Here is a 20681-nt window from a genome sequence, read left to right as displayed (position 1 = left end):
TGGACAGAAGCGTGGGGTGGTGGATATGGGTTGCGCCCATGGGAGTAAGGGGTCGTGGCCACGGATGGGCAGATAGCGGCAGGGTCCCTGCGGAGGATGGGAACTAGGTAATAGCTCCCATCCTCCGCAAGGACCCCACTGCTGTCTGCCCATCCGTCACAGGGACCCTCTGCCCCCCTGCGCTGCCCAGACCCCTATGCCATACAGCAGGGGTGGCCAGCCCACGGCTCCTCTCCCCAAGATCTGTGACTGGCACGATCATCCCAATTTGAAGCGCCGCCTCTGGAGTATAAGGATCCCAAGCTCACACACGCAGCAGGGAAAGCGGCAACAGTTCTGGCAAAAAGCAGCAGATGCCACTACTTGCAGTATCGCCGAGCTGAGCTGCCGGTATCTGCTGTGTCCCCCAAAGCTACAGATCCGGCACCAAGAGCAGCTGCATTGTGATGGCCAGCGGTATGTGCACCTGGAGGGAGAGGGGGATTGTGTCCATTAAACCTCTTGGTACTTCTTTACTTTCACGGCGCCAGCATGGCGCCGTGCTACTTCCGGCTGTTACGCTCGCCACAAACTATGTAAAATAAAGGAACTTAACGCCATGCCAACATGGATAGTTCATACCTCCACTATCCATGTTGGCATGGAGTTGATTTTAAATAGCGTGGCGAGCGTAGCGAGCCGCCGAGCCCGCAGCGTGGGCGAGCGAAGCGAGCCCCGCAAGGGGACTCTGACGCGCGGCGCCATGCTGGCGCCGTGAAAGTAAAGAAGTACCAACCTCTTTAATCTCATGTGATCCTGCGCAGTATGGTCCCACCCAGATTGCATTCCATATATGATCCGTCATAAATGGGCCCCATGTAGCATGTTCCCTTCACACACATTGGAGGTCATTCTGATTGACCACAAAGCTACAAAATTTGCAGCTTTGCGGTTCATCTAAATACCTCAGATTTCACGCATGCGAACGGATGTTTTACATCATCGATTTGCAGCTTGTGTGCAGGGCAGTGCGGTCGCTGACCATCAAATGATTTCTCAAGCGCTCGCAGATCTAAGTCAGTCTCTGCTGTCTTAGATCTGTGGCGCTCCTGTACGAGAAGAGGGCGGGCAGCTGACATCCGGTGACATCAGCTGCCCTCCCCCGGCACCCACGTCATGGGAGTTCCCATGGGTGCAACCCATATCCACCACCCCACGCTTCCGTCCACACTGCTGCATGCGATCGGGGCGGCAAATAATTGGTTTGCTCGCTCACACAAAGTGGCTGCACATGCACAACATCGCTCCCCTGTGTGACCGTGCGGGGGAGCGAACCAACCTGATTGAGGGCCATAGCCTGTTACACACACACATAGCCTGTTCCTTCACACATACAGTACATAGCCTGTCACACACACACACACACACATATATACATACATAGCCTGTTACACACACATAGCCTGTTTCTTCACACATACAGTACATAGCCTGTTACACACACACACACACACACATATACATACATAGCCTGTTACACACACACACACACAGCCTGTTACACACACACACACACACACACACACACATATATACATACACAGCCTGTTCCTTCACACATACAGAACATAGCCTGTTACACACACACACACACACACACACACACACACACACACACATATATACAAAGCCTGTTACACACACACACATAGCCTGTTACACACATATCGACATACATACATACATACATAGCCTGTTACACACACACACACACACACACACCCTGTTACACACACATATACATACATACAAAGCCTGTTACACACACACACACACACACACACACACGCTTTTTGTCTGTTCCCCCTGTCCATAGCCATGCATTGCGGGCGGCATTACCTTTTGAAACAGGAACTTGGAGGAGGAGCAGGACAGCCATCGCTGACCGGGCTTAATTCGGGGGCGTGGCCTAATCGCGGACCTGTGACCACGCCCCCTTAAAAAAAAAAAAAAAACGTGTTTGTTTTTTTGTCTGTGTCGGGACCCGGGCCCCCCTGGCAGGCCCGGGCCCAGGTAAAATGTACCCGCCCCCCCTGCCTCTCGGCCCCCTGTAGTAGTGCACAGAATCAGGCAAGATGTCAATCAGGTGCCAGAAGCGGTTGTACATGATATTAGTAGTACTGACTGGCTGGCAAAGATCCAATAACTGACTGTATAACAGAGTTGTACTAATAATACAGTATGTAGGTAAAACAGCAGAAGGTGGTAAAATCAATGGCCACTACTGGAATCAGAAAGGATAACCCACTCTAGGTAACAAGATATACAATTGTCTATAATTAACAGAATAAACATAACCACTAGACTGTTGTGAACTGAACTCACAGCTCCCTAGTACAAATAAGCAGTCGAGAAATAATAATTGCCGCTGAACACTGCCTCACTTCCTGCTGGCTTCCTTACTGCTAGGAGATGGATGAGACCATCATGCCCTGTGGCCGACCATAATACACTGTGGCCATTGTGACGTGAGGACTCATTGCCTGGCAATAGCCAGAGGCCGCGGCCAGGATAGCTGGGAATGCATCCCCTGCGCACACCATCTGGCATGCGCATTGGTCAACATGCTCGGCGGAGGCTACTAACAATGGTGAACTGTTGAAAATGTCCCATATTGGCCACTGCCTAAGAGGATATAGTTCTGAAGGATGCTAACGGAAGCAGTGGCCATTTTTAGAGGGACATTTACTGTACAAGAGGCAAGAAGTCAGGTATCTATCTGGAAGTGTCTCGACTGCTGAACAGACCAAAGAGATGCTGCAGTGACCTAGGTGATCTCAGATGCCAAACAGGAGGCCCGAGGCTTCAAAAACCTTGAAAATGCACAAGAAGTTTAAATGTAGGTCGCCTTACTGTGCAGCATGAATGTGTGGGCATATTTATGCATCAGGGTTATAACTGTGGGGCATAATAAGGTGACCTGGGCAGTACTGGGTGGGGCATAATAACTTAGGTGTCAGTAGCATTACTGTGGATAACTAAATATGGTCCAGGGGGCATTTCTGTGAGGCTTAATATGGTGCAAGGGGCATTACCGTAATTTCAGGAGATTGCTGGAGATGACTCCCTAACTGACAAAATCTAATATTTACCGTTAGTGAAATATTAGAGTATGACTCTAAGGGAACTTTATAATCCTGAATCTTGTCTTCTAAACTCAACTTTTATATCAATTTGGTGGTGCGGATGGTGTAATGGTTAGCATTACTGCCCCACAGCGCTGAGGTCATGGGTTCGAATCCCACCATGGCTCTAACTGTGCGTAGTTTGTATATTCTCCCCGTGTTTGCACGGATTTCCTCCGGGTACTCCGGTTCTTCCCACAATCCAAAAATATACTGGTAGGTTAATTGGCTTCCAAAACAAATTAACCATAGAATGACTGTGTGTGAGTGTGCATGTGGTAGGGAATATAGATTGTAAGCTCCATTGGAACAGGGACTGATGTGAATGTTCATATATTCTCTCTGTAAAGGAGTTCTATTTCAGATGGGATGTTGCTATGGGAAACCAATCAGATTCTATCTATTATATTCTATTAGGTGCTACATAAATGTGAAGTAGATTCTGATTGGTTTACCATCTGAAATAGAACTCCCAACTTAGTACGTTTTTCCCATAATGTCAGGTCAATACGGCTATCAAGATTTTTTTCAATACTTGAAATGAATTTAAAGACACCATATTCAAAATCACCTAACAACGGGAAATGCTTTCCTATGGATGTGTGGGTGTATAATAATATGAACATGTAACAAAATCAGTTCCAATTAGCCCTTGCACAATAAATATGTTTATTATTCCATAGGTGAAAAATGTAATAGACAGCTATGCACTTTTGTTTTCCTTCCCTATTTCCCTTATAATGTATACAGTATTTACTTTATGGCTTATATTATACCATAAATCAGACTAGAAACTTTGTGTAACGAGTTTGTTACTAAAGTGTTGTACAGTATTTAGATAAAATTGTTTTATTATTATTTGTTAATGGTTTAATCCTATTTTAAAGCAGTTTATACTATGAACACAAATCTACTTAGAATATAACAGACAAAAATAAATAAAAAAGTATGAATGTAAATGCTCTAATTCATATAAATAAATAATTGAATAATTAAATAATTAAATATTAATAAATAAATAGTTACTGTACAACGTGATACAAACCTGGATGTGAACACAGCTGCTTAAAAACTTTAACTATAGTTTCAAGTATTAAAAAAACAATGCTACTACCAACCTTATCTCCAGGGTCCAATTAAAATAATCACTTTAATAGTAATATAGAAAGTTGGTTCTTTACGGCAACTTCTCGATGGGAGGAACAAAAAGTTGCTTTGACTTTGAAGCTGCCAAAATGAATAGAGATCTAGGGATAGATTTGCTGAGTGGCAACTTAAAATTAAAATGACAATAACATTAAATTCAAAACAAAGCTGGTTTTGCATGTGATATTAGTAGTCTTTTTCTATATCGGGCTTAAATCTGCGAACAGAAGTCACCTTTTAGTAAATCCAGCTTCTAGAGGTTGAGTAGATTACAGACTTTGCATGATTTGAGTGTCTTCGATAGCTAAACCTAAGTAAAGGAAGATAACAGCCTTGGCTCCCATGCAATGAGCTGGTTAAATGAGGCACTATTGACCTTTTAGTATAGTCAGATGTAACCTTTTACTGATTCACCAGTGGGTGATAGGTGTAGACTATAGAGTTTTTATATTAAATCTAATAGCATGAAAATGTGGGCTTGTATTATAAAGTGAAGGGACTCTTATTTGTCTAGAGTTAAGGTGGCACCACTCATCTATATGGTGAGTCTGCTGGATGAGGTAGGCAATGGCAGATTCAGTATGTCCAGCTCCAGTAAAGTTGCATCTTTTTGGTTGCCAGTCTCTGTGAGTGCTTCAGAGTGGACATCCTCAGGCTGTTTGCTGGGCCTGGGAGCAAGTTCATGTTAGTACCCAATCTCTCTTCTCTTCTTCCTCTTTTCTCTTACTCGATTCTTCTGTCCATATCAGACAGGGGAGCACCACCACCTCCTGACTACTTTTTCCATATACTGGATTACAACTGAAATTAGATGGTATAAGTTTACTCAGGCCACAACCCCCCACACTTTGGAAAGTCTATCTTGACTTGCCCCATGCATTGAGTGTAAACCTTGTGCGGAATCCAATCCCCATACCTCTTGCAGTATCCAACCTCTGTGAGTCTGAGGAGCCAATTAAAATTAAAATAGTAAAATACGAAGTCCTGTCTGTGCATTTGTCAACAACTATTTTCGTTACAATTTTACATCAGGTGGGGTAAATAACCTGAAATGAGAGCTATGTACATCATAGTATGTAGGAATTGATGCAAGGTGCAGTCATTTAGCTCCAGTGCTAGACCATGCACTTCTTTCCTGAACATAACTGAACATTTCTATCACCTCTGTACTCTAAAAGATGCACATGTTCATCACTTGCAACATTTCCTGTAGGTTTTATAATCCAGGTAGGTCATACACCATTTAGAAAACCCATAGGGCAGTATGGATGGTGTACTGGTTAGCATTACTGCCTTACAGCACTGAGACAGTGTGATCGATTTCACCCGTGGCCATAAAAGTGTGGCGTTTATATCTTCTCCCCATTCTTGTTTGTGCTATCTCTGGGCACGCTGGTTTCCTCGCATATTTCAAAAATATACTGGTAGGTTAATTGTCTCCTAATAAAAGTTTACCCATGTGTGTGTCTCATAGGCGTGCGCAGCCCATTTTATTAGGGGGTGCACCATTTTAGGGGCGTGTCCATCACCACCTAATGGGCATGTCCATCACCGCCTAATGGGCAAAAATCGACACTGCAATGTCCATTACGCATAATGCCATACACTGTAATAACCATTACACATAACGCCACACACCATAATGCCCATTAAACATAATTCCACCTACCATAATGCCCATTCAACATAATGGGACACACTGTAATGCCCATTACACATAACGCCATACACCGTAATTTCCATTACACATAATGCCACCCACAGTAATGGCCATTACAAACTTTACCACACAAAGTATTGCCTATTACACATTATACTACAAACCACAATGCCTATTACATATTATGCCACATAAGTGAAGCTTACCTACATTTTTATTATTGTTTATTTGTATAGTGCCACAAGGGTTTCAAAGCACCTTACAATACATAGATGAGAAAAAAAAAAGAAACAGGAAAATAATGATTTACAGTACAAATGCAAATTAGGACAAGTGCATGGAAAATAAAAGACAGTTGAAGCAGACACTGACGTAATGCTCATTGCCAGGGGGGAAGTTACATGCTCATTGCTAGGGGGAGTTACATGCTCATTGCTAGGGGAGACACATGCTCGTTACCAAGATCGGGGAGTTATATTTTCTTTACCAGGGAGGAGTTACATTCTTGTTGACAGGGGGATGGGTTGCATGCTCATTGCCAGGGGGACTTGCATGTTCTTTGCCAAGGAGACTTACATGCTCATTGCCAAGGGGACTTACATACTTTTTGCCAAGGCTTAGCCTTTAATGCATCAAGCAATACCTTTGTTAAGATACATTCCCCCTTGGTCCTCTCTTCCCTTATAGATGCGTGCAGCACACACTCAGTGACTGCTGCAGCAGCTCCTTCCCACCACAGTTAAATCAGTATGTCACATTTATCACATTTATTTACTTTTTTTTATTCTCACCAAGGGAAGCATGACTTTGATCTTTGTATCTTGCTTCCTCCTAGGAGGAGCACTTGTTGTGGCTCAGGCTGGCTCCTGCCCGGTGTACTGACGACGGGAGTGTGGCGTGTGCTTCCCCGCTTACTTAGCACTGGAGGTAGTGCAGGTGGGAGGACAAGTGTGCCCGCTGTGGTTGGTGTCACCGCGTTGCGCCGTGTGCCGTGACGTCTATAGAGGCGGGGGCTGATATATTCAAAGAAGTCAGGTCCGCAGTGACAGACAGTCACAATCCGGTCTGCTGCCTGCGGCTTCAGGAAGGTAAAGAAGTCCTGACCGCTGCCGGCCAGTACCCGGGTGCTGCTGTTGCGGGGCTGGAAGCCACATTTTGTGTGCAATTGTGTGGGGGGTGCTAGCAGTCATTAGAAGGTGCCTGTGCACCCCCGGCACCCCCCGTGCGCACGCCTATGGTGTGTCTATGGACAGACTAGGTGTGCTAAGCGGTTCTTATAGCTGTCAAATTCTTTGTTGCTATGTTATCCGATTTCTTCTAATATTTCATTTATATCATTCTTCAGATAAGACCTCTAGAAGTGTACCGAAGGTGAGGTTATCCCAGTGATGATCTACTGTATTATATACTGTATGGCAATATACAGTAGGAGCGCCTCTCAACTATCTTCCTTAGGTCATGGCTCACCAATACACTCATTCACTGCTACAGCTGACGCTGCCTCTCTGAAATCAGCATGGCCTCCGCTACCCACAACCCCGTGGTGAACCGTGGCCGGCTGTGACGTATCCCCAGCAGGCCCTGCCCCCAGCTTTCCGGACGCGTGCATGCGCAAACACATTTTGAAAGATCCACAGGTGGAGCTAATTATGTCACTTCTGATTCCGAGTGGAGACCTGGAAAACGTGCACTGTTGGGGGTACTTGAGGACCAGGGTTGGGAACCACTGATTTATACCAAAGGTAATGTAATCTATTCATCTAATAGTGTGTACACATGGTAAGATATGGCTTCCGATGTTGCCGATATAGTGAACATTGGAAGCCATATCGCATGCAGATCGCATGCTTTTTTAGGGATTGCGAGCCCGATGCGCTGCCGATGCGCGCTCCCGTGTGAACGCAAATCGGCAGTGAAATAGGGCCTTATTCTAGTTCACTCTTTCTGAAAACACCCTTAGATGGACAAAACCATGTGCACTGCAGGGGGGGGGGGGGGGGCAGATGTAAAATGTGCAGAGAGAATTAGATTTGGGCGAGTTATTTTGTTTCTGTGCAGGGTAAATACTGGCTGCTTTATTTTTACACTGCAATATAAATCTCACTTTGAAGTAAAACCCCACCCAAATCTAATTCTCTCTGCACAAGTAACATCTGCCCCCCCCCTGCAGTGCACATGGTTTTGTCCATCTAAGAAGGATTTTGTCAGAAAGAGTGAACTAGAATAAGGCCCATAGAGAGGGCAGCCAAGACTATATAGTGCAGATCTGCACTATATAGTCTAAATTGTGCCCCTCCATGCATGCCGTGCGATGCGAGTCCTGATACGATCTGATTGCATCGGGACTCGCATAGCACGGCATATCGCCCCCGTGTGTACACACCATAATTCTTAAACATACACATTTACTACAAACTATTTTTGTTACATATCACATATTTAATTTCATATTAAGTAAATATTTTGTCTTAAAAAATATAATATACAACTTCTAAACCAGCTCATTACATTTATTCAAGCAATCCCCACCCATTAAGAGGCCCTGTCTGAAAAAAAATATATATTCTAAATTATGTTCAAAACTTTATTCATTAATAACATAATATATTATGATTAATGTTATTAATAATCAAATTAAAATTTGTATTGATAATAAAATTAAATATACAGTATAGCGCAAGTATTTTTTTTTAGATAAATATACAACTGCTTATGCTGTACCACAATCCTCACTCAATATTTTTAGCAGGAGGACTCCTCTCCATTCTCTCATTCACTTCTCCTGAGAGCTGCTACAGTATGTATAATTTTATAGAATGCACTTGATTAATGTTACTTCAAAGCTGATTAGTTGCCACGGGCAACTTCTCCATGGGCAACTTCTCCACGGGCAACTTCTCCACTGGCACACATCTCCACTGGCACGCATCTCCACTCTTATCACTGCTTCATGAATAGACCCCTTACCATAGGCGTGCGCAGCTCATTTTCTTAGGTAGTGCACCATTGGAGGGGTGTGGCCATCATGCCTACTGGGCATTTGCATCACCTCCTACTTGGCGTGTCCATCACCGCCAAGCAGAAGGAACCAAAAATTGACACTGTATTACACGTCACATAGTATACCACATGCCATAATGCCCATTACACGTTATGGCACACACCGTAATACACATTGCGCCTCACACTGTGATACACCTTACTCCTGACACCTTGATGCCCATTACACATTATGCCACACACCCTGATGCCCATTACACATTATGCCACACACTGGGATGCCCATTACACACTGACACATGTGAAGCCCTTTACACATTATGCCACACACCATGATGCATATTACATATTATGCCACATAAGTAATGCTTACCTATATGCTCGTTGCTAGGAGATACATGCTTGATACCAGGGGATTCATGCACGTTGCCATGTGGGATTTCATGATTGTTGCCCAAGGGGGATTACGTGCTCGTTGCCCAGGGGGGATTACCTGCTCATTTCCCAGGGGGATAATTTGCTCGTTGCCCAGCAGGGGATTACATGCTCATTGCCTATCAGGAGTTTACATGGTCATAGCCCTGGGGAGACGCACTGCGCCAAGAGAAGCAGTCTCAGACACAATCATAGCTGCAGAACTATGTATCAGATGGGGATCATTTGAGCGGGACATGAAAGGGATTATCTGAGGAAGATATTTGCTGGTGGCACAATCCAACCCTGATCTGAACAGGCCCTAGGCATTGAATGCATGCCCCTAGGCATTTGTCTATGCCTAGGGCCAGCTTTATCTGGGTGAGTCTCCCTGTTCAAACCCCCCCCCCCAGCTTCAGCAAACACTCCGGCTCCCTGGTAGCCATCCCTGGCACACTCACCCTCCAGCAGCTCCAGCAGTGTCCCGCACACCTCCAGGTGGCCGAGTCTGTCACCAGGAAGCAAAGGATGCACATGTCCACACACGTCCCCTGTTGATTGGTGTCCCGCTGCTGTTGACATGAAGGAGGCTGCGGGACATGAAGGAGGCTGCTGAACACAGGTGGGTGGGCAGCAGTGGGCACTACGTGGCCGCACTGCTCAGCTCACCAGCCAGCCGCATCATCACTGCTGCTGCCATTCTAAAGGAGCAATCGTGCGGGGGAGCGCCGGTCATTAGGAGGTGCCTGTGCACCCACGGCACCCCCCTGTGCGCATGCCTATGCCCCTTACATACTGTAAGTTCTGTATCTTTGACAATTTACAGGCTCAGTGGAAAAGAGGCACAGTCCACAAAATTGCCCCTTTTAAACTAGATACATCTTAAAATATAATACCAGGGATTTGTATGTTGCTCCTGGTGAGAAATAGGCACATGACACAGTGGCGTAACTATAAATCCCCCCCCCCCCATACATTTATCATTTTTTTTACCCTAAATTCTCGTTACCAGGCATTTCATGCTCATTGACAGGAATTACATGCTCATTGCAAGGGGTTTTATGCTTGTTGCCAGGGGTTACTGTTCATTCGAATTGCTAGGGGTGTCATACTCATTGCCAGCGGTTACATGCCATTGTTACGCCATTGACATGACACTATATTAAAAGTTCAGTGCAGTCGATGTAAGATGGCAGAAGCTACTTTATTGTGACAAAAATATAAATCATACCCCAGTCCAGGGGCTGGCTGGCAACTTTTAGCCTAGGGGGCAAGTCCAGAGCACTGGCCCATAATCAGCCAAGTCACCGTCGGAAGGAATGCTTTTGCGCGCCGTAGGCGCGCCGAAAAATTAGGGGCGTGGCCTATCATAAGGGGCGTTGCCTGTACCATGATTGTATTGTGTACCTGCAGATTGCACATTTTAGCGAACCTTGTAATACCCATTACACATAAAGCCACATGCCGTAATGCCAATTACACATTATGCTGAACACCATGATGCCAGTTACACATTACGCCCAACACTGCGATGCTAATTACTCAATACACCGCACACTGTGATGCTAATTACACATTATGCTGCACACCTTGATGCCCATTACACCCCATACTGTGATGGCAATTACCCAATGCTCCCCACACCGTAATGTCCATTACGCCCCATACCATGATGCCCATTACACCGCACAATGTGATGTCCACAGTGCCAGATATGCCCCCACAGTGCAAGATATTCCGCCACAGTACCAAATACACATATGCCCCCACAGTGCCAGACACAAATGCCGCCACAGTGCCAGATATTCTGCCACAGTGCCAAATACGCATATTCCTCCACAGTGCCAGATATGCCCCCAGAGTGCCAGAGACACATATGCCCCCACAGTGCCAGAGACACATATGCCCCCACAGTGCCAGAGACACATATTCCCCCACAGTGCCAAAGACACATATGCCCCCACAGTGCCAGATATGCCCCCACAGTGCCAGAGACACATATGCCCCCACAGTGCCAGAGACACATATGCCCCCTCAGTGCCAGAGACACATATTCCCCCACAGTGCCAAAGACACATATGCCCCCACAGTGCCAGATATGCCCCCACAGTGCCAGAGACACATATGCCCCCACAGTGCCAGAGACACATATGCCCCCACAGTGCCAAATACACATATGCCCCCACAGTGCCAGACACATATGCCCCCACAGTGCCAGATACACATATGTCCCCACAGTGCCAGATACACATATGCCCCCACAGTGCCAGATACACATATGCCCCCACAGTGCCAGATATGCCCCCACAGTGCCAAATACACATATGCCCCACAGTGCCAGATACACATATGCCCCCACAGTGCCAAATACACATATGCCCCCACAGTGCCAGATACACATATGCCCCCACAGTGCCAAATACACATATGCCCCACTGTGCCAGATACACATATGCCCCCACAGTGCCAAATACATATATGCCCCCACAGTGCCAGATATGCCCCCACACAGTGCCAGATATGCCCCCACAGTGACAGAAACACATATGCTGGGGTGAGGGAGGGGGGGGGGGAGAGCGCTTACCCACTCGCTAGCTGCGGGCCGTGCTGCGGCTGGATCAGCTTCTCCAGCCCTCCTGCGCTGGCCGCGGCTTCCAGAACACGGCCGCGGCTACAGGAAAATGGCCGCCGGCCTCCTGCACTGAGAACATGTCCTCAGTGCAGGGGGCCGGCGGCCATTTTCCTGTAGCCGCGGCCGTGTTCTGTAAGCCGCGGCCAGTGCAGGAGGGCTGGAGAAGCTGATCCAGCCGCAGCACGGCCCGCAGCCAGTGGGTGGGTAAGCGGCCCGGGGGGCATATGGCACTCTGCCCCCCGGCCCAGCCCGCCCCTGCCCCAGTCCGACACTACTTCTTTCTCCATATTTTTTGCATGTCTCTGTCACCTATTAGTATCTTGTTCAGGTAAAGTGCAATGATTCTGAAAACCAATCATATGTCACTTAACAAACTAGAATGATACCAGAAAGTTTATGAACCGTTTATATTTGAATGTATGTATAAATATAAAGAAAAAGACCTTTGTTTGTACTAGACAGGACAGCAGCAGCTCAATAAAACCTATAGAACTAACCCTGTTAGTGGAGGAAAGGGTAGAAAAAAAATGTAAAGATAGAGCATTCTCCAGATGTACCACCACCAATATAGTGAGTACAATTTTTAGTGGAACAATTTCACACAATTTTATTGTAGAATAGAATATATTTATTAAAACATAATTTAAAACAATGAAAAGTCATTGTCAGTTCATTAATTAAAACATAATTTAAAACAATGAAAAGTAATTGTCAGTTCTTGGTGGATAAGGACTAGGAGTGGGTGGGTGGAGTGGGCGAGCCTCCAGTTGCGCTAGTAACCTACCTGGCGGCGGCAACGGGACTCCAGCTCACTCACACCACCTGCGCTTCCCGCAGACCCCGCTGGTGCAGGCTCCCCCAAGCCAAAGCAGGTTCTGCGGCAGCATTGTTACGCCACTGACAAGCACTGCATTTGTATATTCTCCCCGTGCTTGCGTGGGTTTCCTTAGGGCACTCTGGTTTCCTCCCACAATCCAAATATATACTGGTAGGCTAATTGGTACTTTTTACCTAGAAGGGCGCCAACGATCAAAATCGTGGTCATCGCGGGTAAAAATCGCGGTGATCGCGGTCATCGCGGGCATCGCGGGTAAAATTGGATGGTCGCGATGACCGCGATCACCGCGATTTTCCCATAGGGAACAATGTTAAAAAGGCTGATTGACCGCGATTTCACTGTTAAATGGCTCAATTGACCCGATTTGGCCATATTAACCCTGAATTAGGCCCAATTAACCCTTAAATGTCCCCCCCAATTTTTGACGCCACCCCACGATCCACGCCAACCCGAAGCGTGGCGAGCGCAGCGAGCCCGCGAGGGTCGGCGGTACGCGTCCTCCGACCTTTTCATGCCCTACTATCCACGTCGGCGTGGTGTGAGAATAGAATAGTGTGGCGAGCGCAGCGAGCCACCGAGCCCGAAGCGTGGCGAGCGCAGCGAGCCCCGCGAGGGGACGCGGATACCTTCACAGGTAGACGCGTCCCCTCGCGGGCTTCACAGGTGTCCGGGTCGCCACGGACACCTGTGAAGCCCGCGAGGGGACGCGTATAACTGTGAAGGTATCCGCGTCCCCTCGCGGGGCTCGCTGCGCTCGCCACGCTTCGGGCTCGGTGGCTCGCTGCGCTCGCCACACTATTATATTCTCACACCACGCCGACGTGGATAGTAGGGCATGAAAAGGTCGGAGGACGCGTACCGCCGCCCCTCGCGGGCTCGCTGCGCTCGCCACGCTTCGGGTTGGCGTGGATCGTGGGGTGGCGTTAAAAATTTGGGGGGACATTTAAGGGTTAATGGGCTCTGTGGCCCATTTAACATTGATTCCTATGGCCAAATCGGGTGGATTGAGGCATTTAACACTAAAATCGGGTCCATCGCGGCTTTTAACATTGCTTCCTATGGGAAATCGGGAGCATCGCGTCGCGGGCATCGCGGGTACGTTTATGGCCGGCCGCGACGCGACCGACACGATTTTCATGTTTTACATTGGTTTCAATGGGAAATCGCGGGCATCGCGTCGGTCGCGTCGCGGCCATACATAAATGTACCCGCGATGCCCGCGACGGGCGCCGTACTAGGTAAAGAGTACCGGCTAATTTCCTCCCAACAATATTAACCCTAGAATGTCTGTGTGTGCGTGTACATGTGGTAGGGAATATAGACTGTAAGCTCCACTGGGGCAGGGACTGATGTGAATGTTCAAATATTCTCTGTAAAGTTCTGCGGAATATGTGCGCGCTATATAAATAAGTGTTAAATAAATACATTTTGCATGCATTAGAATGTAAGCACTCACAAGCAGGACCCTTTTCTCTTGTGTGCTTTTCCTTCTCTTACTTAAACCATCTTTGATGCCACCAAGTCCTGTGGTTTTGCTGATGCAGCTATGTTTCTGTATCTGTACTTGTCCTCTGTTGTATTCACCTGTAAGTCACTGGCTCCTGTTTTGCTTATTCGCTAAAGTACTCTGTAATTGGGCAATGCAGATCCCTTGTAACACCATATAAATAAATAACAATAATAATAACAATAATAATAATAATATTTATAAAGTATGACATAGCCAAGTCTTTATCTGTATGCTGCCACCTTGTGACTTTTTTCTGAATTACAGTTATTACATATTTATTACAGTAATATATTACATAATTCTTACAGTATATAATTATATTGTAAACCAAGTTTAATAAAAGTGTACAATAAATATTGATAAACTATATATAAATATATGGTACTTGTTTCCTAGCACGGCCACAAAGATCGTGATCGTGGGCATCGTGAGGAAAAATCGGGGGCATCGCGGCCATCGCATGCACTAAAAAATCGGGTGCGATGGCCGCGACGCGATGCCCGCGATTTCCCCATAGGGAACAATGTTAAATGCCTCAATTTAGCCGCGATGCCCCCGATTTCCCATAGGAAACAATGTTAAATTGGTCAATTTACCCAAAACATCATAGGGAACAATGGTAAATGGGCCAGAAACCCCCCAAAACACCCCTGAACAGTGAAATGTCCCCCCAAAAGTATTTTACGCCACCCCACGATCAACGCGATCCCGAAGCGTGGCAAGCGCAGCGAGCCCGCGAGGGGCGGCGGTACGCGTCCTCCGACCTTTTCATACCCCCACTATCCACGTCGGCGTGGAGTTGAGAATAGAATAGTGTGGCGAGCGCAGCGAGGCGAGCGCAGCGAGCCCCGCGAGGGGACGCGGATACCTGTGAAGCCCGCGAAGGGACACGTTTACCTGTGAAGGTATCCGCGTCCCCTCGCGGGGCTCGCTGCGCTCGCCACGCTTCGGGCTCGGTGGCTCGCTACGCTCGCCACACTATTCTATTCTCAACTCCACGCCGACGTGGATAGTGGGGGTATGAAAAGGTCGGAGGACGCGTACCGCCGCCCCTCGCCACGCTTCGGGTTCGCGTTGATCGTGGGGCGGCGTAAACTACTTTTGGGGGGACATTTCACTGTTCTGGGGTGTTTTGGGGCCTTTCTGGCCCATTTCCCATTGTTCCCTATGATGATTTGGTGAAATTGAGGCATTTAACATTGTTTCCTATGGGAAATCGGGGGCATCGCGGGTACATTGAGCCATTTAACATTGTTTCCTATGGGGAAATCGGGGGCATCGCGTCTGGACCATTTAAGCCTTTTTTAGCCGCATACGACGCGACCGATGAGATTTTGACTGTTTTCAATGCATTTCAATGGGAAAATCGGGGGCATCGCGTCGGTTGCGTCGTACACCACTAAAAATGACACCCGATGCCCGCGATTGTGGTCGTGCTAGGAAACAAGTACCAAATATATTGTTACATATCTGGTCTTTTTACAACTTTGAAACTGTTATGTTTATTTTTCTAAATTATATAATTGCATACCACTTGCATGCAGGGGCGGATTTAGGGATGAGGGCGCCCCTAGGCACAACAATAATGTTTAGTTTGCTTAGTTTTACGCGTCCCCTCGTGCGGCTCGCTGTGCTTCGGGCACGGTGGCTCGCTGCGCTCGCCACACTATATAAAGTCAACTCCATGCCGACATGGATAGTGGTGGTATGAGTGTACTTACTATAGTGGGCGCCCAACTAACATATAAGTACCATTAGGTCTCCTTTCAGGTGCATTGAATTACAGGATCTGCTTGAGTGAACCTAGCTTAAGTTTTTATACTATATCTTGTAATAACATCTAGACCGGTCCTGGCCAACCTGTGGCTCTCCAGCTGTTACAAAACTACATATCCCAGCATGCCTTGCCACCATTTTAGTATTCCCTAATAGCAAAACCGTGGCAAGGCATGCTGGGACTTGCATTTTTACAACAGCTGGAGAGCTAAAAGTTGACCAGGCATAACCTAGACTATAAAAGGTAAAACACAGACATTGGGGGAGATTCTCTAAGCGAAAAATGCGGTAAAAACCCCGTTTATCGGGTTTTTACCGCATTTTGGGATGCTGTAAAAAAAATCTGGCGATGCCCCATAGAAGCCAATGGGCTTCTACCGCAACCCTCCGCCGCCCCGCATCGCCCCCTCCCCCGTGTCCGGGCAGCACAGAGCTGTGCTGCCCGGACCTGTGACCTCCTCCCTGCACTGATCCTCTTCCGGGTGCAGGGAGGAGGAGAGCCCGGCGCAGCAGCAGTGCCGGATGTGTGAGGGAGGGGAGAGCCGCCGGGACCTGCTGGGACCCGGTGACTCTCACCGCAAAGGACAGCTCTTAACGCAAGAGCTGTCCTTTGCCTTAATTATCGCATATGTTACAACATATGCGATAATTAAATATGCGATGGGGGGCGGAGATTCTTAGAGAATCTCCCCCACTGTTGGAGAATTTTGTTTAAAAACCAATCACAAAGAAATTACCCCTCATGTACTGTCTCTGTCGTATCATTTTTTTCTTGCAATATCCATGAATGCTGCTTTCACATCTTTGTTTCTCAAAGTGTAGATCAGAGGATTCAGCATTGGCGTAACCACACTGTAGAATAAAGAGGCCATTTTGTCTTGTTTATGTATATGGAATGACCCTGGCCTCATATACATAAATATAATGGTGCCATAAAACAGTGACACCACAATGATGTGTGAAGCACAAGTAGAAAAGGCCTTTCTGCGTCCCACAGATGTACGTATCTTTAATATGTTGGAGATGATGTAGCCATAGGTAATGAGGATAAGGAAAAATGGCCCCATGACCACTAAGAAAGCACAGAAGAAAATGACAGTCTTATTAAGAGATACATCCGCACAGGCCAACTCCAGCACAGAAGGGACCTCACAGAAAAAATGATTTATTACATTGGGTCCACAAAAGGGCAACTGTAGTGCCAAGACTGTGTGTATTAACGAGTTTATTATGCCTCCTATCCAAGAGCCAGTTGCCATTTTAATGCACAAGATGGGATTCATAACAGTGGTGTAGTGTAGTGGGCGGCATATAGCCGCATACCGGTCATAGGCCATTGCTAACAAGAGATAGCACTCTGTGCCTCCTAAAGAGAGATGGATAAACATCTGGCTGACACAGCCATTAAAAGATATGCTTTTTCTTATTGACAGGAAATTTACGAGCATCTTAGGGAGAAAGCTTGATGTGTGCCAAATATCCAAAAAAGATAAATTACTCACAAAAAAATACATAGGAGTGTGCAGCCGGGGGCTTGCCCTGCTGATAATAATAATGATTATGTTACCAAAAATTGATATGAAGTAACAAACGAAAAATATTGCAAATAAGACAATCTGCATGTTGGGCTGGCTGGTCAGACCAAGAAGGATGAATTCCTCTACCCTGGTGTAATTCCACGTGGTCATACCAATAGCAACTGCCTGAGGATAAAGATGTAGCATACAGTGAGATTGTCATGATAATTAAGTCTATATACAGTACGACCAATTCTCCTACTACGCCTTCACTTAAACAATGCTAAGGTACATTGGGCCAGATGTATTAAGCCTATCGAAGAGATAAACTGGAGATAAAGTGAAAGGAGATAATGCACCAGCCAATCAGCTGTGTTTGAAATATGACAGTTGGGAGTGGATTGGCTGGTGCATTATCTCCTTCCACTTTATCTCCAGTTTATCTCTTCGCCAGGCTTAATACATCTGCCCCACTATGTGCAAAAGGGGAACAGTGTCATTTCAGGGGCTGAACAGTGGGGATGTCAATTAAGTTTATATACTATCAATTCACATTCTATGCTATGTATTAAATATAAGTGTGTAAATCATGTACACAAAATAAAAGCAGTCTTATTTTAGAAGCTGAACCAATCAGAAAAGATCCTATCTATCCACTAGAAACTGGTGATTTTACTTGGGCCCACCAGCTCCATTGTGTGGAGACTGTCAGATATGATGCCACTACAAAATGCTCTGCTCCAAAACAATCCATGTCATTTCCTATTGGGATAAGACTTCATTGAGTAGCTTTGTTATTTATTTAAATGATTTTACAATAGTAAGTAAATGGAACATTTAAGAGGAGGACATTTTATGTCAGGTGGAAGGGATCTTATTGGTGTCTTTGTACACGTGTAACATTTGCACCTTTTATCGAGTAAACCTTCCTCTTCTTCTGTGGGTCATTGATTTTGCAATATTATTCACGATTTTAAAAAGGGATTTTTCAGTACTTACCATTGAATCTGGCTGGGCAACACTGGACCATGAGTTGTAGAATCAAACTCCAGCTTTAAAAATAAGCTCTTTAACCTCCAGCATGCCAGTAAAACTTAAAAAGAGCAATGCCAAGAAGTAGCAGGAACCCAATGAAGATGGGAGAACAACACCCAAGCAGAACAGTAGATAAACCAATGGTTAAGACACATCAATGCATGTCTGAGCATGAGGGAGGGGACACAGTGACCTCCAGCCAAAAATTATTCAATGGCAAGTACCAAAAATCCCCCTTTCTCCTTCATCCAAGTTATGGGACACTGGACACCCCAAAGTCCGCTAGAGGAAAAAACAGGAAATCAAGAAAAAATTAGCAGACATGCGGACAGGGATCAGGGACCTGCCTGGCAGACATGTTTAGTGGAATCTCCAAGCCAAGTAATTGGAGATGCCAGACCATGATACGTCCACAAGAAGGTGGATGCAGCTCGTGCTAAGCTTTAACGTGTTTCTCAGCCTCATGAACTGCCCGTTTCATCAGAAAGATGTGATAAAATGGCCATTGCCTAAGATTGAGAAACGCATTAGTAAACACAATCAGGTATCCCTTAAATTCATGGGAAAGAGATATGCCAATCAAAGGTTCTATGTAATTGATGCAGCATCTATCACGAAGGCCACTGGGCCTCTGGATCAATTGGAGATAGGAGAGTATGAGATTGAACTCTCGTAGAAGCCACTTCTGAACCAATTGTTGCAAGCCCTCTGTATAGAATGACCACTACACTGTGAGAAAGGCGATTCCTCTTAGGAATCCTTCCATTGCACTCCCCCCACCATGAACACAGCCGAGATTGCTAGAACAAAGGACCCAGAACTGGAGTGTCAAATCTGTCAACCCAAGCAGATTGTTGAAAAAAGTATTACTGGAACACCGCCTTTCAACAGCGGCCACCCACCCTGCTATTCTTGAAAATGGAAGGAGCTGTGGTCAAACCAAATAGCAGGGCATGGAACTGTGAACCGAATGAGATGACTGGCTCAATAGTAATGGGAAAGTAAGAGCTATTTCTTCAGTTCAAATTTGCAAGAGTAGTGAGAAATGTCATTTCACGGGTGCTCAAATTAAGGCGAAGTATGGAAATTTATAGGCAAAGTTTGCAAGTTTAGCATCATTTGCAAACTTGCACCTAATTGAATTCTCCCCTATGTACGTCGTAGTATTTCGGTCCCATTGATCTGACTGAACACATTGCAGGCTCTGATGTACTAAGAGCTGCCGCAGGGATCAATTGTAATTTTTATTTCACCATATTTACTTGGCGAATTTACATATTTTGCTCTATTTGAAAGACCAATATTAAATATTTAGATATTTTTCTGTTTTTTTGTGATGAAATCATAGATCACCCCCCAGCCCCTCTCCTCCTCCGCAGAGGATAAGCATTAAAACTCCAGGTGCCTGCTCACCCCTGCAGCGGATCACACTCACAGGAGAAAGGATGGGGAGCAGAGGGGAAGCCAGCCACGGTCTGTGCTTGTAAAGGAGCAGATGACAGCCCGGGAATGGAATGATCGGGGAGCCGGGAGACCTGAGCGTTACTGTTGTGGGGACCGGTGCTCTACATGTACCTGAGGGGGAGGTAGCACTATAACCTTCAAATACAAATGTGGCAGGAGGAGGCAGCAGCATGACTTAAGGTGCGTACACACGGGGGCGATTTTGTCCAAAATCGCGGGAAATATGGTCGCTGAGCGACCATATTGCCCGCAATGGGAGTGTGCACCGGCGATATATCGCCGGGTGCGCGCTCCCGTTTTTGCCCCTGTGGTGATCGCTGGTCGCAGGAACATGCTCCTGCGACCAGCTGATTACCACTGCCGGGCTCCCCCGGGCAGTTTCTTTTTCATCAGCGACCATCTCTGGTCGCTGATGAACAGGAGAAACTGAGCAATATATTGCTCAGCCATATATTGCTCAGCAATATATGGCTGAGCAATATATCTCCCCCGTGTGTACACAGCATTACACAGTGGAAAATGTTG

General features: G+C 46.3%; 1 protein-coding gene across 1 annotated transcript; it reads right to left on the bottom strand.

Annotated features, from left to right (window-relative positions):
- Positions 1 to 16901: 16901 nt before the first annotated feature.
- LOC146073041 (olfactory receptor 2C3-like) lies at positions 16902 to 17828 on the bottom strand. Its single transcript, XM_083180217.1, has one exon. The coding sequence runs from the start codon at positions 17826 to 17828 to the stop codon at positions 16902 to 16904; it is 927 nt and encodes a 308-aa protein (XP_083036343.1).
- Between the last annotated feature and the right edge of the window lie 2853 nt (positions 17829 to 20681).

The sequence above is a fragment of the Crinia signifera genome, chromosome 4 (assembly GCF_055691185.1).
Source record: "Crinia signifera chromosome 4, ASM5569118v1, whole genome shotgun sequence".
Taxonomy (NCBI): Eukaryota; Metazoa; Chordata; class Amphibia; order Anura; family Myobatrachidae; genus Crinia; species Crinia signifera.
This window is presented reverse-complemented; position numbering and strand designations above follow the sequence as displayed.

What these genes read in the sequence shown, in the direction of transcription:
- LOC146073041 (XM_083180217.1), bottom strand. Translation starts at nt 17,828, where the DNA reads ATGACCACGTGGAATTACACCAGGGTAGAGGAATTCATCCTTCTTGGT.